The sequence below is a fragment of the Prenolepis imparis genome, unplaced genomic scaffold, assembly GCF_030444845.1.
Source record: "Prenolepis imparis isolate NDT839.2.m4 unplaced genomic scaffold, iyPreImpa1.0 SCAF_5, whole genome shotgun sequence".
NCBI lineage: Eukaryota > Metazoa > Arthropoda > Insecta > Hymenoptera > Formicidae > Prenolepis > Prenolepis imparis.
Genome location: NW_028141163.1, coordinates 10,813,122 through 10,829,570, shown reverse-complemented (window position 1 = coordinate 10,829,570; position 16,449 = coordinate 10,813,122). Strand labels below are relative to the sequence as shown.

Sequence of the window (16,449 nt, the reverse complement as noted above, 5' to 3'; positions counted from 1 at the left end):
CATACAATTACATATCACTTTTAACAGAAATTCCCTTGTTTTTCTTTTATTTGGAAAAGTTTTATACACGCAAAATTTATTTTTAAAATTTTGCGTGATCGCAGACGAAACTTTACTGTCGGTTAATCGAGTAACTGACAATTAGTATAGACTCATTGAAATTGAGTTGGAATCGAATCTAGTTCTGCACAGCGGAACAAATGGCCCAATAAGCGAATGAGAATGCTTTCCTCGGGGGCAACATTGTAACTTTGTGACAATGCGCTTTGTTCACTTTGGATAGGTTATTTGCCATTATACTCTACGTACAGTAATTTATTGTTTACAAATATATTGTATAAGCCAAACTTAAAAAATATTAATCAAATTTTAACAAAAATTTTTTTCAAAAATCTTTGAAAATTCGGAAATACGATCGACACAAACCCCCCAAAAATCGAAATTTTAAAAAGTATTATAATATCGAAATATCGAAAATTTTAATAAATATTAATATAATATTATAATATTATATAATCTATTAAATATTATATAATATATTAAAATAAGATTAATAAAAATAATTCTGTTTGATATTTGAGTCAATGTAATTAATATGAAATATTTTTTAAGAATATGAGCGATATATTTTTTGGCTTAAATTCTCTAAAATTGAAAGTATAATCAAACAAGTTTAAATTTTTATACTTATCATCTCATGTTGGAATTATTTACAATTTTCCAAGGGTTTTTCTCGCATTCGCGTAAAACATCCTTATCGCGTATCGCATTACAGTGTTATACATGTCCACCGTATGCTTCTTCATGATCTCGCATCCGCTATTTCACGCTGCATTTTTCTTTCACTGTAAGAGTGTGTCGACAGTTATAAACTCTCTTAGCTGGAATATCCACTGGAAGAAACTTTGTAATTTTTCTTCGTCGTGATATGTCCGAGCGTTTCTTTACGTGTGCACGAATTTATTAGAAAGTTTATCTCGCACGAAGATCGCTTTAGCGAATAGTTGCGGCTTACGAATATATGTATGTGTGTGAATATATCCTTTTTTTTTTAAATTTTTCTACAGAAAAAAGGCACAGCACGAATGATCGATCGATCGCGGTTCCGCACTATTCTCGTCCGGGACGAAGTACTTTTAATATAAAAGATAAAGCGCAGTTATAGAAGAGAAAGAGAGAGAGAGAGAGAGAAGAGAGAGATTGTTACATGCAACGTCCAACAAAGGGGCATCGTGTAGGTCCTTTGACGTCTGCATTTTTTTCGCGTCTCTTTTATATATGCATAGAATGTAGTCGGGCGAATTATCTTACACGGGAATTTTTTAAAGAATAAACTGTGTAGTTTATTTCAAGCCATATCAAATCTGATATATATTAATATAGAAGAATTTATTTTTGTTATTGTATATGATACACTTTATAATGACAAAGCAAAATATAATAGTTTTTTAAATATTTTTATATTTTTTAACTTTCTGCACTATAAAGAAGAGATTATTATGGAGCACGTAATTATTCGACGAAAAAATATCTTTTTCCTGTTTAATTGTGTGTGAAATTACAAGATAAAGAGACGTTCCAGGAAGTTTAGAATTATATTGTGACATATGTGAAACTATACACACTTTTCTAAATTTATTTGAACAAAGTAAAATATATTATTTTTACGATTAACTAAAAGATTGCAAATTTTAAGCGAATAATAACGATTTAATCGATACTGCTTTCTATTCATTACTAATTATTTTTATTTTTATTTACGTTTTTATATTAAAATATTTGTTATATTTTATTTGCATTAATCAATATCTGGATCATAAATCGAATATATAAATAAAGATATTGATCGAGGACTAATTTTCTTCTCATAAACGTGAGAAAATCTTGTACATTTGCACGAGGGATAAAATAAAAAAAATAAAATGGAAAAGTATATTTAATTTTTTGAATCCGGGAAAAAAAAGGGAGAAAATTATTTTAAATATGCTGCGACGGCGCATAAAATATGCAAAATTATTATGGCGGAACATTTTTTCACGCGTCGAGTTAAGAATTTCATATGGAATGGCGTAAGAAGGATGAAATGAAGCAGGATGCGACGAAATATCGTGCGACACAGGAAGCACTGTGCGGGCAGGTAGTCGCATCGCAACTTCCGGTGTGGATAACACCTAAATAAGTGCTCCTTCCGTTTGTGTCGACGACATAGATACCGTTTTTACGGTATATTAGAAATCAGATTTTTTTCAGTATACACAAATTTTTTTTTACCGAAAGAGTGCACTTTTATCTTTCTTTTTTATTATTAGAATGTTATATATATAACTCTTTAATGTTTAAAAGTTTTAACGCGCGGGAGTAAAATGAGTTAATAGGAAATCTATAATCTTCTGTTATGCTTTTTCCCTGAGAAAACTTTGTTTCGCTTCATTCCCAGTTATCGAATATACATGTCATATTATCAACCCTCGTGCTGTCAATTGGAGTAGAAATGTGTCGTCAACGAAGGGAGTATTTTTGCAGTAGAGGGGGGGGGGAGGAACTTCACCTTGCGCGGTTTTATTTAACGCAGTGCGATTTTATTAATAGGACATGCAAATATAGCTCTTGCAAGACGTGCAGCAAGGTTGATTTAACAAAATTAAATCCGTTTATCTAATCAATTTATTAAATGTTATATTATATGTATGTTATTTTAGTGTGCTAAAATTAAATATTCTGATAATTAAAATCGCTTAGTTACAGTAAAAATGAGCGAAATATGATTTTCTATGTTTCACACATGATAATATTGTGCTAACGAAAAAATAATTTTATCCATATACGCAAAGTATAGAAATGAAAGTTATTAATTTTTTTTATGAAAATTTATACACTTTTCTGTTGGAGGAGAGTGATCTAATTATTTATATCATTTTACAATTTTTTTACGCATATCTTTATTATTCAATGCCGTGATTCTTTCGTAGACAATTCTCTTTTTATCTTCTTGTAAAAATTTTCGCAGTCTTAAAATCTTTTACTCGACTCGGATGGCTCAATTCGATCGTTAACTCTCGGAGATCCGTCTTTGTTCCTCGATTTTCCGCTCTTCTCGTCTTGGCGGATAGTGCCGGACAAATGGAAATGAATGGAAATGAATGCGCGAGAGAAAGAGAGGAGGAAGAGCTTTGTACACGTCGCACGTAAATGCGCGGGGGTGGTGCACACCAAAGTTCTCGGTCTTCAGGGCGTGCATAAGAGACCAAGAAGTCTGTCTCCATCTCGTGCCGGCGCTGTCCTTTTGCATTCGATGACGTAAAAGCACTGCCGTAGGTACTCGGTGGCCCGACATTTTTCCTCCGACTTGTCAGACATATAGCACACAGCGTCTACTTACCTATCCACCGTGCATCGCGAGGAAACGGGTCGACCTAACGGATTATTCGTTGAATTTGTCGTGCCGCAGTTTTTTATTATGACGAACTCTTTCCGAGAAGGCTCGAATTATCATCTCATATCTCGTGTGTGTATTTATATGCTCCCCTAAACTTTCGCGTAAAGATAGAAGCGCGAAAAAGTAGTATCGACACGCTAGCTAACATGTTTATCTTGCTGCAAAATTAAATCGGCAATTAATTAGAAACGTGCCGCGATGCGAGTCGCGCGAGTCGTAAAGTAAATAGAAGTGTATTGAGGTCGAGAGAGAGAGCTTTCTTTTTTTTAGTTACAAATTCAGATCTGCGTCTTTTATTTTATCAGTTTCCATCGTGCAAAAGACTAAGCGATTTTAATTAAGCAGCTTTAATTTAGCGAGAAAATTAATCGGCGTAACAAGAAAAAAATAAGTAATAATATAAAATTTGTAATTCAATCTTGCAAAAGTGTGGCCTTTTACGATTGTTACAGTTGGATAAAGAGAAATGACGTCAACACCGTTTTAAATTGCTTTGACGTGATGAGATAATTAGAAGATTAAGTTACTCGCGCTTATAGTCATGAATTTTCATGAGTTTCCCTTGGCCGACCTGCGTTTTAACATAATAATAAATTTTCTGTTCGCGGTGGCCCTGAATCATCCGACCTATATTCAATAGCATTTCCAATTCTTCAAGATTTTTGACTTTTGGATGTTTGACTCACGACACGTAAAATTATTGAGATGTCATGTGTTCGATAAGTGTGTTAAGCAAATATTTTTTTTACGTATTTAAAGTGCTAAAAAAACTAGAAAAACGAGCTGTTTATTTTCTGATAGGATTATTTAAATAAACTATATATTTTAATCGTAATATATATATATATATAATAATTATATTATTTTTATGTACATATATATGTAACATATATTAGAAAAATAATCAAGGGACTTTGTTTATTCGAATTATGATCCCATTCGATAATACATTGCTAGTTTTAAATATAGGAAACATTATGGCTTTTGTTATTAAAATTTCGATGAACTTCTGATTGTAGATTTTTACATATATAATCATTATTTCTAGAAATGTTTGTCTTGCTAAGACTTAATATTTTTGCCTCACGCATTTAGTTATCGAGAACTTGACGAAGTATGTCAAATGATAAACGACTACAAATGTCTAAGAAAGTTTATAGAAAATGATGAAGCGTCGTTTTCAAACGGGAGATCAGTAAATACAGGAGGAAAGGGGGCGGAAGTTTGTTACGAACTTACTTACAGACGTACAATGTTGTTTATCATCTACGCTGTGACGCGAGATTAACTTCCGCAATAACAACCAGAAGTTTTCAGGAAGTTGGAGTGTTTAGTCCCGGGACAAGCGCCCACACGGATGCTCTTTCACATTTAATCTTAAGCTATAAATTTCGCGCACAAGTATATAAAAGTGATAATTATTTGTAATATAACAATGTTATTCTTTAGATACGAAAGTTATTATTAAAAGTGCATTAACACATTATTTCATCTATATTAGGTATTATCTTTAATAATTATGTAATAATATAATAATATAATATATCATATGATTGTATTATATAATTTAATGTATTATATGTATATTATATATTTAATATATACTATATAATATTAATATTATTTAATATATATTATATGTTATATAATATATCATATAATCTCTAATAGCATATCATACATTTACTTTCTTTAAGACAAAATTTATTTATTAATATTTTTTTTTACATTTTTTATATCATTTTCTCTTGGCAGAATCATTTTTTTTTCCGCTGCAAAATTATAAATAAAATGTAACTCATTTTATTGATTATTTACAATGCAAATTTGCTGTTTACCAGCTGACTTGCATTTCACGACGTAAAATATCGAATCTCGCTTTCTCTGCATCCTTTCTTTGTTCGACCATAATATAATACGCTACGTGCTACGTGATCGAGTCCATACGACTGAGATTTTATGTACGACAATGAGCTAGGCTAGGCCATTGAACTTTTGCTGCTACTATCTTTTCGATTCACGACCCCTATAATCTCTGAAACATCAAAACGTGCCTTGTATTTTGTCTCTAATCTCTAATGAGTGAAAGCAAGATAGAACATTACAATAGAGAATATACTATACAGTTATAAAGATACTATAGTTTATTTGATTCAAATATATAATCGAAGATAAGTTTGATAATGTCAATGCTTTTTTAATAATTGATTTCATATCTACATAATAATTGTTTTATTGTAAGTAATGATCTTTAAATGCATTTAGAGTTTGTCATTTAATTAAATTCAACTTGTACAGACGGACTTAAAAATATGATTAATGAGAAATGAGAATATGAAAAGTATTTTTATCTTTACGAAAAATATATTAAAATATCTAAACGGCAAGAGAATTTTTATTTTAAACTTTTTATATAAATATTGCAAAGTTTCTACGAGAGAGATCACGTTGAAATTCGAGCCAGCTTATTACTAAAGAGAATGCCTTTTTAGCTTAATAGATGAGAGTAGCGAGTATAGCAATAAATCCAATTGCGTGAACGTAAAAGGCGGCAAGTGCAGGCGGTTCATTAACCAAATATGTACAGCGAATGAGTTTCATGAGCGAAAACGCTGCCGATGCCATCGAACTTTGTTACATATATCTTTTCTTTAATTCTGACACAAGCACACGATTTTGTCGACACCTAACTTTTTCCGCCTGTATCGACTAAACGTTTCTCGCACGAAACTGTAGCAATTCTTATACAATTGGACACCAATTATTAGTATCTGATGAGAAAAAAGAAATTTTTCCCGGATATAGCAGTGTTTTAATTAATAAAAATAATAGAAATTCGTTTTAAATAATCATATATCTATAAGTGAAAAATTATTACCACATTTTTAAAACAACGGAAGCTATTTTAGAAGATTAGGTCGGAGGATCAAAATTGCTATTATTGTCATATATCGGCTCTTATCATGGCTGCGTAATTTAGAAACAGCATTTTCTATTTTTATAGCACAATACATTTGTTTTCCACACAAATTTCACGAGTGGAGACGAAATTTCTGAAAACGTCTCTTCTTGCACAGAATGATTTATAGCATAAACTTTTCTCTTTGCTGAAGAAAATATCTTGTGCGATGTTGTATATATATATGTGTGTGTGTGTGTTTCTCTCGTATGTCACCACTATATAAGCTCGTAAATCCGCGGAACGGCTATGCTCGAGGAGGAACATAAATCGCGATCGTAATTTTTCAAAGGCGGAAAAAAGGCCTCTTGGCCCTTATTCGGTTCAACTGATAAATTCGGTTGCAGGCCGCGCAGTAAATCACGTTCGCGGCCGAGTTTTCACCGGAAGTATATACATATCTCTAAGCATTCGGTGAGATTACGTAAAAGAATTCGTTTTGCGGCACGCTATGTCAAAATGATCCGATCACCGTTAGTTATATCACGTCGAGAAGGAATGTATCGGTGAAACGTTCCTTTCGCGAGAGCGCGAATAAATTTCTTCCAGATGTAGCGGATCGCGCATATTTCTTTATCGTTGTAAATTTCAGATTCTTCAGTATTGCTTTAAGCAAAATTTTTATCTTTGGATTTTCGCGATTTTTTTATTCGCCTTCATGGTCTTCAAATATGTTCTAGGTTTTATTTTTTTTTAAATTTGTTATTTGATATTTTTTTATGGCAGTTTTTGGAGTGTCATGCAAAATTTAAGAGTTACTTAACATGATCATGAAGTTTCTGCTATATAATTTATTTCTATTAATAAATAAAAATCAATACTCTGTGTGTTTTGATATAATAAATTAATATAATAAATTAATGTATTAATTTTTAATTTTTAAATTGCTATGCAAAAAATAAATTAATCTATTGAGTAACAGAATTAAACTATATAGCAGAAACCCCATATCATACATGATCGTGTTATATAATTCTTTTAAATTTTGCATGACATTTTAAAAACTGTCATAAAAAATAACAAATAAAAAAATAAAATTGATCATATATTATGCATATATACTTATCAATAAAGTATACTTTACATATTGATATAATAAACCATTTATTAATTTGCTATGCAAAAAATAAGTTAATTTATTGAGTAACATAAATAAATTATGCATAACACTTGACGATACTATTTTCAAATATTATGCTATATATTTAGTTTATCTTGAATTGCATTTATATAAATATCTTACGATATATCTTCATTCTAGCGATAGAATATGAAAAGTTATTTATTCGCATGGTTCTTCATGGAAACGACTGATGGCTCGAGTTTTATTGCCTTGTCTGCGCCAGCAATCTGCGACAATTCTCTCACACATACCGAAGTTTTACCGACGTAATAACGAGTTAAATCCACGCAGACATTGTTCAATAGCGAAATGCATTTCGAGAAACTTTTCCGGTCATAAATGTGATTGCTTCGGAGGATAACATTTTCCATGACGTGGGTTTTATCGAAAGCATCCCAGAAAAATCGTTGAAATTTTTCCGCCTTTTACGTATGTAGATATTGTACGATTGAAAAAGAGAGAGAGACATCGATAATACTTATCTTGTGAAATGTTTTTCGGTGAAAATTTTTGCTCCACTTTCATACGTTTCTTTGTGAGAACTACTAATCTCTTCAACGTTACAATCTGCAAGTTGTCGACTCTTTGTTGGCTCCCCAGAATTAGCCATTCACGGTTATAACGGCGAATTTAATTGAATGAACTCATCCCCAGTTTCAATTTAGGCAAACTAACAACGCATAAAGCGTTTCTCTTAGCATCCGCTTCAACGTCAGTCTCAAAATGCTCGCTGCATTCTAGTAGCGAATTTCCAGCAAACATTTTCTCTCACAATATTTTTTCTTTCTGTAGCAGCTGCGAATTATAAACCGTGAAATCTTTCACACGATGCATTTTGTAAAAAATTAAAAATATATCATCACGCAATGTGAAACACTGGTTGGGCAGGAGTTTTCATGCTGATAATTTTTCGATTATGATCGCTTGTATATATAATTCTTTTTTTAGGAAAGTTTTAAAAGAAATCATTTTTTATATTGTTTATTATTTATTAGGATTATTTAAAATGACACAAAATTATCTATCGAAATACAATACCAATTTGCTAAGCGGTTGTTAACAATAGTCGCGAATATAGGTATTTTAATTGTAAGAATTTTGTAATAATTCAATAATTTTATCGTTCTGTTTATTTATGGAAAATATATTTGGTAGATATTTCAAAAACATTTTAATTCAAAGAAAGATGTATAAATTACATTTTAAAAATAGAGAATAAAATAAATATTTTATATACATTATTTATTATATATATATATATATATATATATATATATATAAATATTTTATTTTTAGTATAATTTTCGTGCATTTTGAAGAGTAATATCGAATAATCTCTTTTTTTTCTCTACACATATCATGATGATCTTACGTAATAAATATTGCATTCGCGGATTTGAAATTCACGGAGCCTATACGATTCGTTTTTTAATTGCACGCAACTATCAGCAGTCTGGTATGCTCTTTAGAAACTCGAGAGTTTGTCAAGTAATCCTTGAAATATTCAAACTAGACTTCGATCGACGAAGGCGAGGCGACGAGAAACGCGCAGTAAAAGATCCACCTCTAGCTCCTCGTAAAGTTTACGGGCGCGGCTTTTTTTACGTTTATATTATATGTATATGTATATGTATCATCTTTGCGCATTATACGGCTTTCACGGATCATTATCATTTCCGTGAGTTTACGGACGAATAACGGATCATACTCTTTCGATGAACGCTCTAAGCGCTGTTATATTATCGAGACTTAGTATAACAGCTTATCAGATCGCATTTCTCTATTCAGTCCAGCGAGCAAGAAAGAAAAAATTCTTTAGCATGTCAATCGGTGAGATCGACGTAATCCGATTAAATGGATTTGGATCAATAGAATCCGGCATATTTAGCGCTACCGTGAAACTGAATTTCGAGGTTGCTTACGAGAGAAGATTCTTAAACGCGGGAACAGAGTACTTGCCGACGTTTCGTTAGGTTAAAGATATAACGAGGCTTAAAATAGAGGAGATCCGAGACGCGTTGACCAACGAGAGGCTTTTGACAGAGTAACCAACGAGACTGAAAAGAGATATCGCGCACGTTCACTTTTTGAGCAAAGCGCGGAAATTTCGCAATATTGTATTGTAAATCACATTGACGATTTGTCGAGTTCAGATTAGAATATTCTTAGTTTCTTCTTTTTCTTGAAAACCGAAAGAAAATATTTGTTTTTATATATGTGTGCCAAAATTTCAATATATTTCTGAATGCACAGCTGATGTGATTTTTTAAAGATATTTAAATTGACAACTGTAGGACACAAATAAAAAAATATTTTTGTTTTATGTTATAAAATATATGCATTATAAATAATTATTTGTGGAATTTAGATTAGAATATTTTTAGTTTCTTCTTTTTCTTGAAAAGCGAAAAAAATATTCGTTTTTATATACATGTGCCAAAATTTGGAAATATTTCTGAACAGCTGATATGATTTATTGATGGTATTTAAATTGATAATTGTTTCACAAATAATATATTCTTGTTTCATGCTATAAAATATATTTGCATTATAAATAATTATTGAGATATTTCAGTATTTACAATTAAAATATTTTAATAAGTAATTAAATATCAAAAAATCTTGTTAATAATTAATTACTGATATTGACAAGATTGATAATAATACATATTGAATCTTGCGACATAATTATATCGTATAAAAATTTATATAGGTAGTCATCGTTGCATCTTAAATTTCGTTAATTAACACGATGTTACATTATATGTTTGGATCTGAAATCACGGAATGACACAAGTCTTTTACGTAACAATTTTATGATGATTCTACCACTACTCTAAAGGCAAAAATAATACTATGCGAAAGTCCCATCGCGATAAAATTCTCGACTATTGTAGAATAGATAATAAAATTGTATCGAGGAACATCATTCACGGTTGACAACCATTTCGCGAGAAAAAGATCCGCGCGATTGTAAAATATTTCAGTCAACAATATCCATCGACAGTTTATGCATCGAGATAGATACAAAAAATACGCACAAATCTCGTCTCTCTTTTCTCATATCTCTATACATAAGGTGCAATTCGAGAACCTGTTTCGATCGATCATTCGTTCGTGACAATATGTATATCGTGATTTATTTCTACACATTGTTGCGAGAAATAAAAGCGATTTATCAGCTTTATTTGAGGTAAAAATCAATTAAAATGATATTAAGTTTTTATCTGATATCAGAATTTTATCGGTGGCGATTAGAGCAACCTATATCTTTAGTCGGACGGCGTAAAAAGAAAGTATGTTTGCGCATCTTAATTTTCTTCTAACTAATTTATCAAAATATTTTCGCGCGATTCGAGAATGATGTCGCACTTCTCGCAAGCACTAACTATAATTAAATTTGTTACGCGTTTCCAATAATTAAATTTAATTTCCTGAAGCGCGTGGGGCAACATGTAATTTGAAAACTGTACACTTGTGTAGCCGCTCTTGCGACCTCATTTTATTTTAATTATAAATATTCTGATAAACTTTGCCTCTAGTATTTTCTAATCGTACGAGAAGCACATATTAAGTTTCAAATGCATGAATAAAATCGTAATTACCTTGTATTTGATTTATCTCTCTCTTCGCGACTCTTCTTTAATATGGTCTATAAATTTAAATAGAAATTTAAATTAAATTATTATTAAGTTTTCAATAATATTTAACACAAAAAAACTCGATTTTTTTATATTAAATATATTTCTCGCATTTTACTTCTCGATTGCACTCGTTCTTCGTCGCAAACGCGGAAAACGCAGCTTCTGTCTCGAGAATATAATTGCATTTACATCACGCCGTAAATCGTTGTAAGCCTATGCGATTAGTGCAATTAGCTCTCACATCGATCCGCTCTGAATTACTAGGCTAACGAACGCGGATGGGGAGCGCGTTAATTAGTTCCACGAAATTTATTCCGCGCTCCGTCGACGGCTCGAACAAACGAAATCTATCGACGAAAATGAAAGCTCACGGACAAATGCTCTCGCGCTCGGAACTCTGATGTTATTTACGGAGACACCGAATCGCGCGCGGTCTGTTCGTAATTGACATTCCTCGGCCAAAATCTCTCTGTATCTCCGACTAAAGAGCGATCGCCGTGTTCTAATGAGTCACGCTAATGGTCATTTACGCATGGCTAGGGATAATTAATGAGCTTTTTACAAAGCTCGCGCGAACATGTGTTTTAGAATTATTAATAGGCACAGCATCTTTTCAATTAATCATATTTTTTTCACCATCAAAATATTTTTTAATATTATGTATTATATTATATTATATATTATTATATTAATATTAATATTATTAATATTATTAATGTGTAGTATTATTTAGATGAGATTATACTTTTTTTTATACTTATTAACACGTAATACAAAACTGTAAAAATTTTATAATTACATAAAAACGTATGTAGGTAATATATTTTCATTTATGATCAGAAATTTATGTTGTATCACTTATACGGTTGCACTTAATCTAGGAATGTGGAGGAGAGGAAATCACTTTTAACACGGTCCATTTGGCCCGATATTCTTTCCGCATTGATACATCATAAATCGGGGCATATACATTTTTTTCACGATTATGATTATTTTCCCGGCGCGCAAACAGTTTTACATATATATTTGCGTGATACCGTTTATTATTATTATTATTACGACGCTTCTCGAGACATCGCGTCTGATTAATATTTAATTCACCGTGGACCACTCGTTTCGCTAATTAACTCTGCGAAATGAACGAATGCCGATCCATTCAAACGGATTCGTATCTTTAGGCGTCCGTTTCTAACTGCAGTTTACGAGCAACAGGTGGTTATAACGAATATCATATTCGCGATGTTACGTCGAGACCTCGTAATCGAGATCCTTCACGCTTCACAACCAAATTTATTAAAGTTTAACAACCTGCGCGATATGATAAATTAATTGATTCACGGTCAGATCCTTGAAATTCGCTCTTCCTCCCTTTTCGCAGGGTTGGTTCTACGATCGGGGGAAAAAACAGAAACTGTGTGTGTTACAATTAGATAAATATACCAAGATATTATGTCCTTTCTATTTTATTCTATATTCCGAAATGTAGACATTATGCAAACGAGGGCTTTGCAGTTTAATCGCAATCTATGTAAATTACACGCGGACCCCGCTTCATAATTCTCGAATGCATTAATTGAGATATATAAAGATATATAAACGATTGAGTATATATTAATCAAATAAATAACTACATATACGCTTTGTACATAATGACGCAATCAAATTTTAAATATAATGATAAAAATTAATTTTACAATTAATAAATTAAATGCTAGAAAATTGCACTCTTGATAACTTTGCAACCATATAAATCGAAAACATTATAAATCGCATACAATAAAATAACTTCTTTAAAAAGCTGCATTTACAAATTTTCTTATTTTACTTGGAATTTTTAACGAAAATACCTGGAAGATAAGAGAATTCTCATAGAATTTTTTTACAAAATTTGAGTATAGACTCTGTAAAATACACTTAACGGTGATGTTCTTGTACACTAATTAGATCTCTGTTAATTTTTGTTACTGATTTTTTAAATCGATATATCGTCAATTATACCTGATCGATTAAGTGTCAACCACGTGGATCGCGTTTAAGCGGAATTTGATCGAAATATTTTTTCATACATACATAAGTGCATATTTTTAATTACGTGTCTGTGTCAATCTACTTAAAAATCGCACTATACCTACGCGTGCATATGCAACTCTACCTACGCGATGTAAATTATGCATCGACCAATCGCATGCGTTAACACTTGCAAAATAATATTGAGTGAACAGGATACGGAGAATACAATTCCTTGTTTCCTTAATTGGGAACTGTACGAATTTTACGAATTAGTTAATTTGTATTAGCAGAAATTCGGCAATATTTTAGCATCGAATCTGAAATCAAAAGAGATATGAAGTTAAACTTAACACCTATTTGAAAATAAATAATAATTTTATATTCAGTCGAAAACATAGAGATTTGTATATTTATCAAACTTTATTATAGATCAATTATAGAGATATGTATAGTTATCAAATATCTATAAATCTGATTTGTCCCGTGTAATTGAGAGATGTTGCTTCTTTTAAAATTCAGAATTGTATTAATATCGCGAATAATTGAGTTTCGCGGATATTCGCGTTTACGGAGGAATGCATTGAAGTCGTCGCGCGTGTCTATCGCGAATAACTTTGAACTCGGATCCATAAATCGTTTCGACATAACACGAGTCCGACATTACGTGACTATAACTTACGCAATTATCTGTATTTCGTGCGAAACGTAAATTTCTTCCGGAAAATGAGACCTTTAAATCGCGTTTGTGATCACATGTTACAGTGCAAAAGTGCTCGCGTGAATCTACAATTTTGTTGCGCAATATCATTATACCAGATGGATTGCAAATTGTATGCGAAAAGTGATTTAAAGTGTCGTCGTCGCGAAGATATTTTCAGAAGATATTTTCCCGGAGCGCATGATACGAGAGAAATCTCATTTTAGACTTTCGCCATCTTATACTCTATCTATCGATTCGCGCGAGACGTAGATTAGGGATTAATGAAAATGTTCGGTTGACATGGTAGGTTGCGTAATATTTTTTACATCGATTAACTCGGTGTAAAGAGAGATTGAATATAACGAATAGTCCGTTTATTTTTGCCTCGAGAATGAACTGAAACGAAATAAATAACCCGCGATGTGTAGTCAAAATCTGTGATATAAAAGTGTGTTAGAAAACTATACGCATAATTATAAAAATTGTTTATATTTATTTTTTGTGTGTTCTAACATTTTATATAAATGTTACAATAACAATATTTGACCCTGATTTGTAATGAATCTTGGAGCATAATATAATTCTTGATTATTAGAATGTTTATTGCAAATATAAATTTAAAATATATTAAAAATATATTAAAAATATATATTAAAATATAATTAAATATATAAAAATATATTAAATATATAAAAATGTATAAAAATTTTGTTGCACCTAATCTGTGCCTGGCTCTTACTAACCCTTTTGATACCTGAATTTGCATAAAAATATAAAAAATATATATTAAATATATAAATATAAGATATCGGATGAGATTTAATATATTGCGTCCGTGACTCACACTATATCATAAACATAAAAGCGTGATTCATATAGCCGGAATTTATGCTTATAATTTTGAATATTATAGAACTCATGACCTTTGATACTGTGTTAGGATGTATTATGATTGAACATACATACATACATATATATATAATGACATGATATATTGATTCACGATTTATTATTACTTTGATCATTCGATTGCCCGTGCTTCGATTGCCATCTGTTGTCAATTTCATCTCGGATCATGGGTCACGTACATATATATTTCGGAGAATGTTTGCCACGTGTGCATCGACATGCGTGTGTGTCGTATTAGCGACGAATCGCTGGATTATATCTTTCCAGGTGAACTAGAGCGAGGAGGAGGAGCGCGTAGCGCAAAAACAGGTTGACCTCACACGCATTAGCGAATTAATTAGCGCTTAATTATTCGGTTCCTGGTTGCGCGCTCGGTTCGTGTCGAGTATTAGAGGAAGAGAGAAAAAAAAAACAGAACATAATGACACTATTCCGCTCGTCTCGCCTCGGTCCTACTTGAACTTGAGAAGAAGGAGAGATATCTTCGCCGCTGAACTCACGCGCAGTTGTCAAGGATGCTGCAGAGCATCTCGACGGAGGGTGCCTCGCCCGGCGGTCGTCGGTTGTCCCGCAGTTTTCACTCCTGTCTTCGTGGGGCCGACCAGGACGACCTCGAATCAGGTATACTAGAACACAAAGTTGCATGTTTGCGGTAAGCGAGAGATAAATCGTGGATGTTGTAATTACGATATCTCGGGATTTCAGCAGAAATTTAATGGTGGCTGTTTACCGAAAATTTATTGATTTATTTTTAAATCTTGCGAATTTTTACGTAGAGATTTTGAAATATGGTGTTTGAGACGTGGAATGCGAATTTTTTTCAGCGCGCTTTTATATATTTGAACAATTCTTTTTACGGCGCTGAATGAACGATCTGGGCCGTGTGTAGGATAATTAGTAAGTATGTAGGTGAACCCTACGCAATATCGCGTGCCTACGCTCGTTAGTCGCGCTTGCCTTTTCCGATAGTCTCGACGCCTCGCGATATGAACAATCGCCGAACATTTTTAATTGCTAATCGTCCATGTTTTATTTTAAATTTATATATATATAACAATTATAATATTTTAAATAAATTTTATATTTATTAAATTTATTTAAAATATTATTTAAAATAATAAAGATAAATTTAAAATATTTATTTTATTTTAAATTTTATATTTTTATATACACGGAGAGAATATTTTTCGTTATATTTTACCGTAAAATTCACTACAAATTTTTTTATGTTTGGCAATAAATTTTTCCATGTTGCATGTTAAAATTATCATGAGCGATTAAGTCAGATTGAAAATATTATGTTGTATTGTAAAATTCATATAAAATATTTTATACGTTTATCATTTTTTGGCATCTATTCTATTTAAAACACTTAAAGAATTATAAGTTTTTAACACATTTTAAAATTATTGAAATTTTACTATATATTTTAGTAAAATTAATCATTTAGTAAAAACATATTTTATTGTAATAGATATTAATATTTTTTATTGTAGTTTAGATATTAATCAGAGGAACTCATAAACAAAACATAAAATTTTTACGACTATCATGATTTTCAGGATAAGTCTCTAAGAGAAAATTCTCTCCGTTTTTATATATAAAATATAATTTTTTGTGTTGTGGAAGAAGTGCGAATAAATATTGCTGAATATATTAATAAATCGG

At 31.4% G+C, this 16,449-nt stretch overlaps 2 protein-coding genes across 18 annotated transcripts in view; one reads left to right on the top strand and one right to left on the bottom strand.

Annotated features, from left to right (window-relative positions):
• The window catches only part of Raskol (Ras GTPase-activating protein raskol), a 370,271-nt gene that overhangs the window by 259,841 nt on the left and 93,981 nt on the right, over window positions 1–16,449 (top strand). Inside the window, exon 1 of one of the 17 annotated variants that reach the window (XM_083037568.1) lies at window positions 15,262–15,402. The exons of 15 other annotated variants lie outside the window; for them this stretch is intronic. In XM_083037568.1, the coding sequence (XP_082893694.1) occupies window positions 15,297–15,402 (106 nt within the window). In that variant the 5' untranslated portion in view covers window positions 15,262–15,296. Of the gene's footprint in view, window positions 1–15,261; window positions 15,403–16,449 lie in introns of those variants that run through there. One more of the 17 variants, XM_083037566.1, reaches the window with a different exon arrangement.
• The window catches only part of LOC145935871 (uncharacterized), a 271,196-nt gene continuing 270,050 nt past the window's right edge, over window positions 15,304–16,449 (bottom strand). The window contains exon 9 of the transcript XR_014425293.1: window positions 15,304–15,407. The gene's annotated coding sequence lies outside the window, so the exon portion shown is untranslated. The remainder of the gene's footprint in view (window positions 15,408–16,449) is intronic.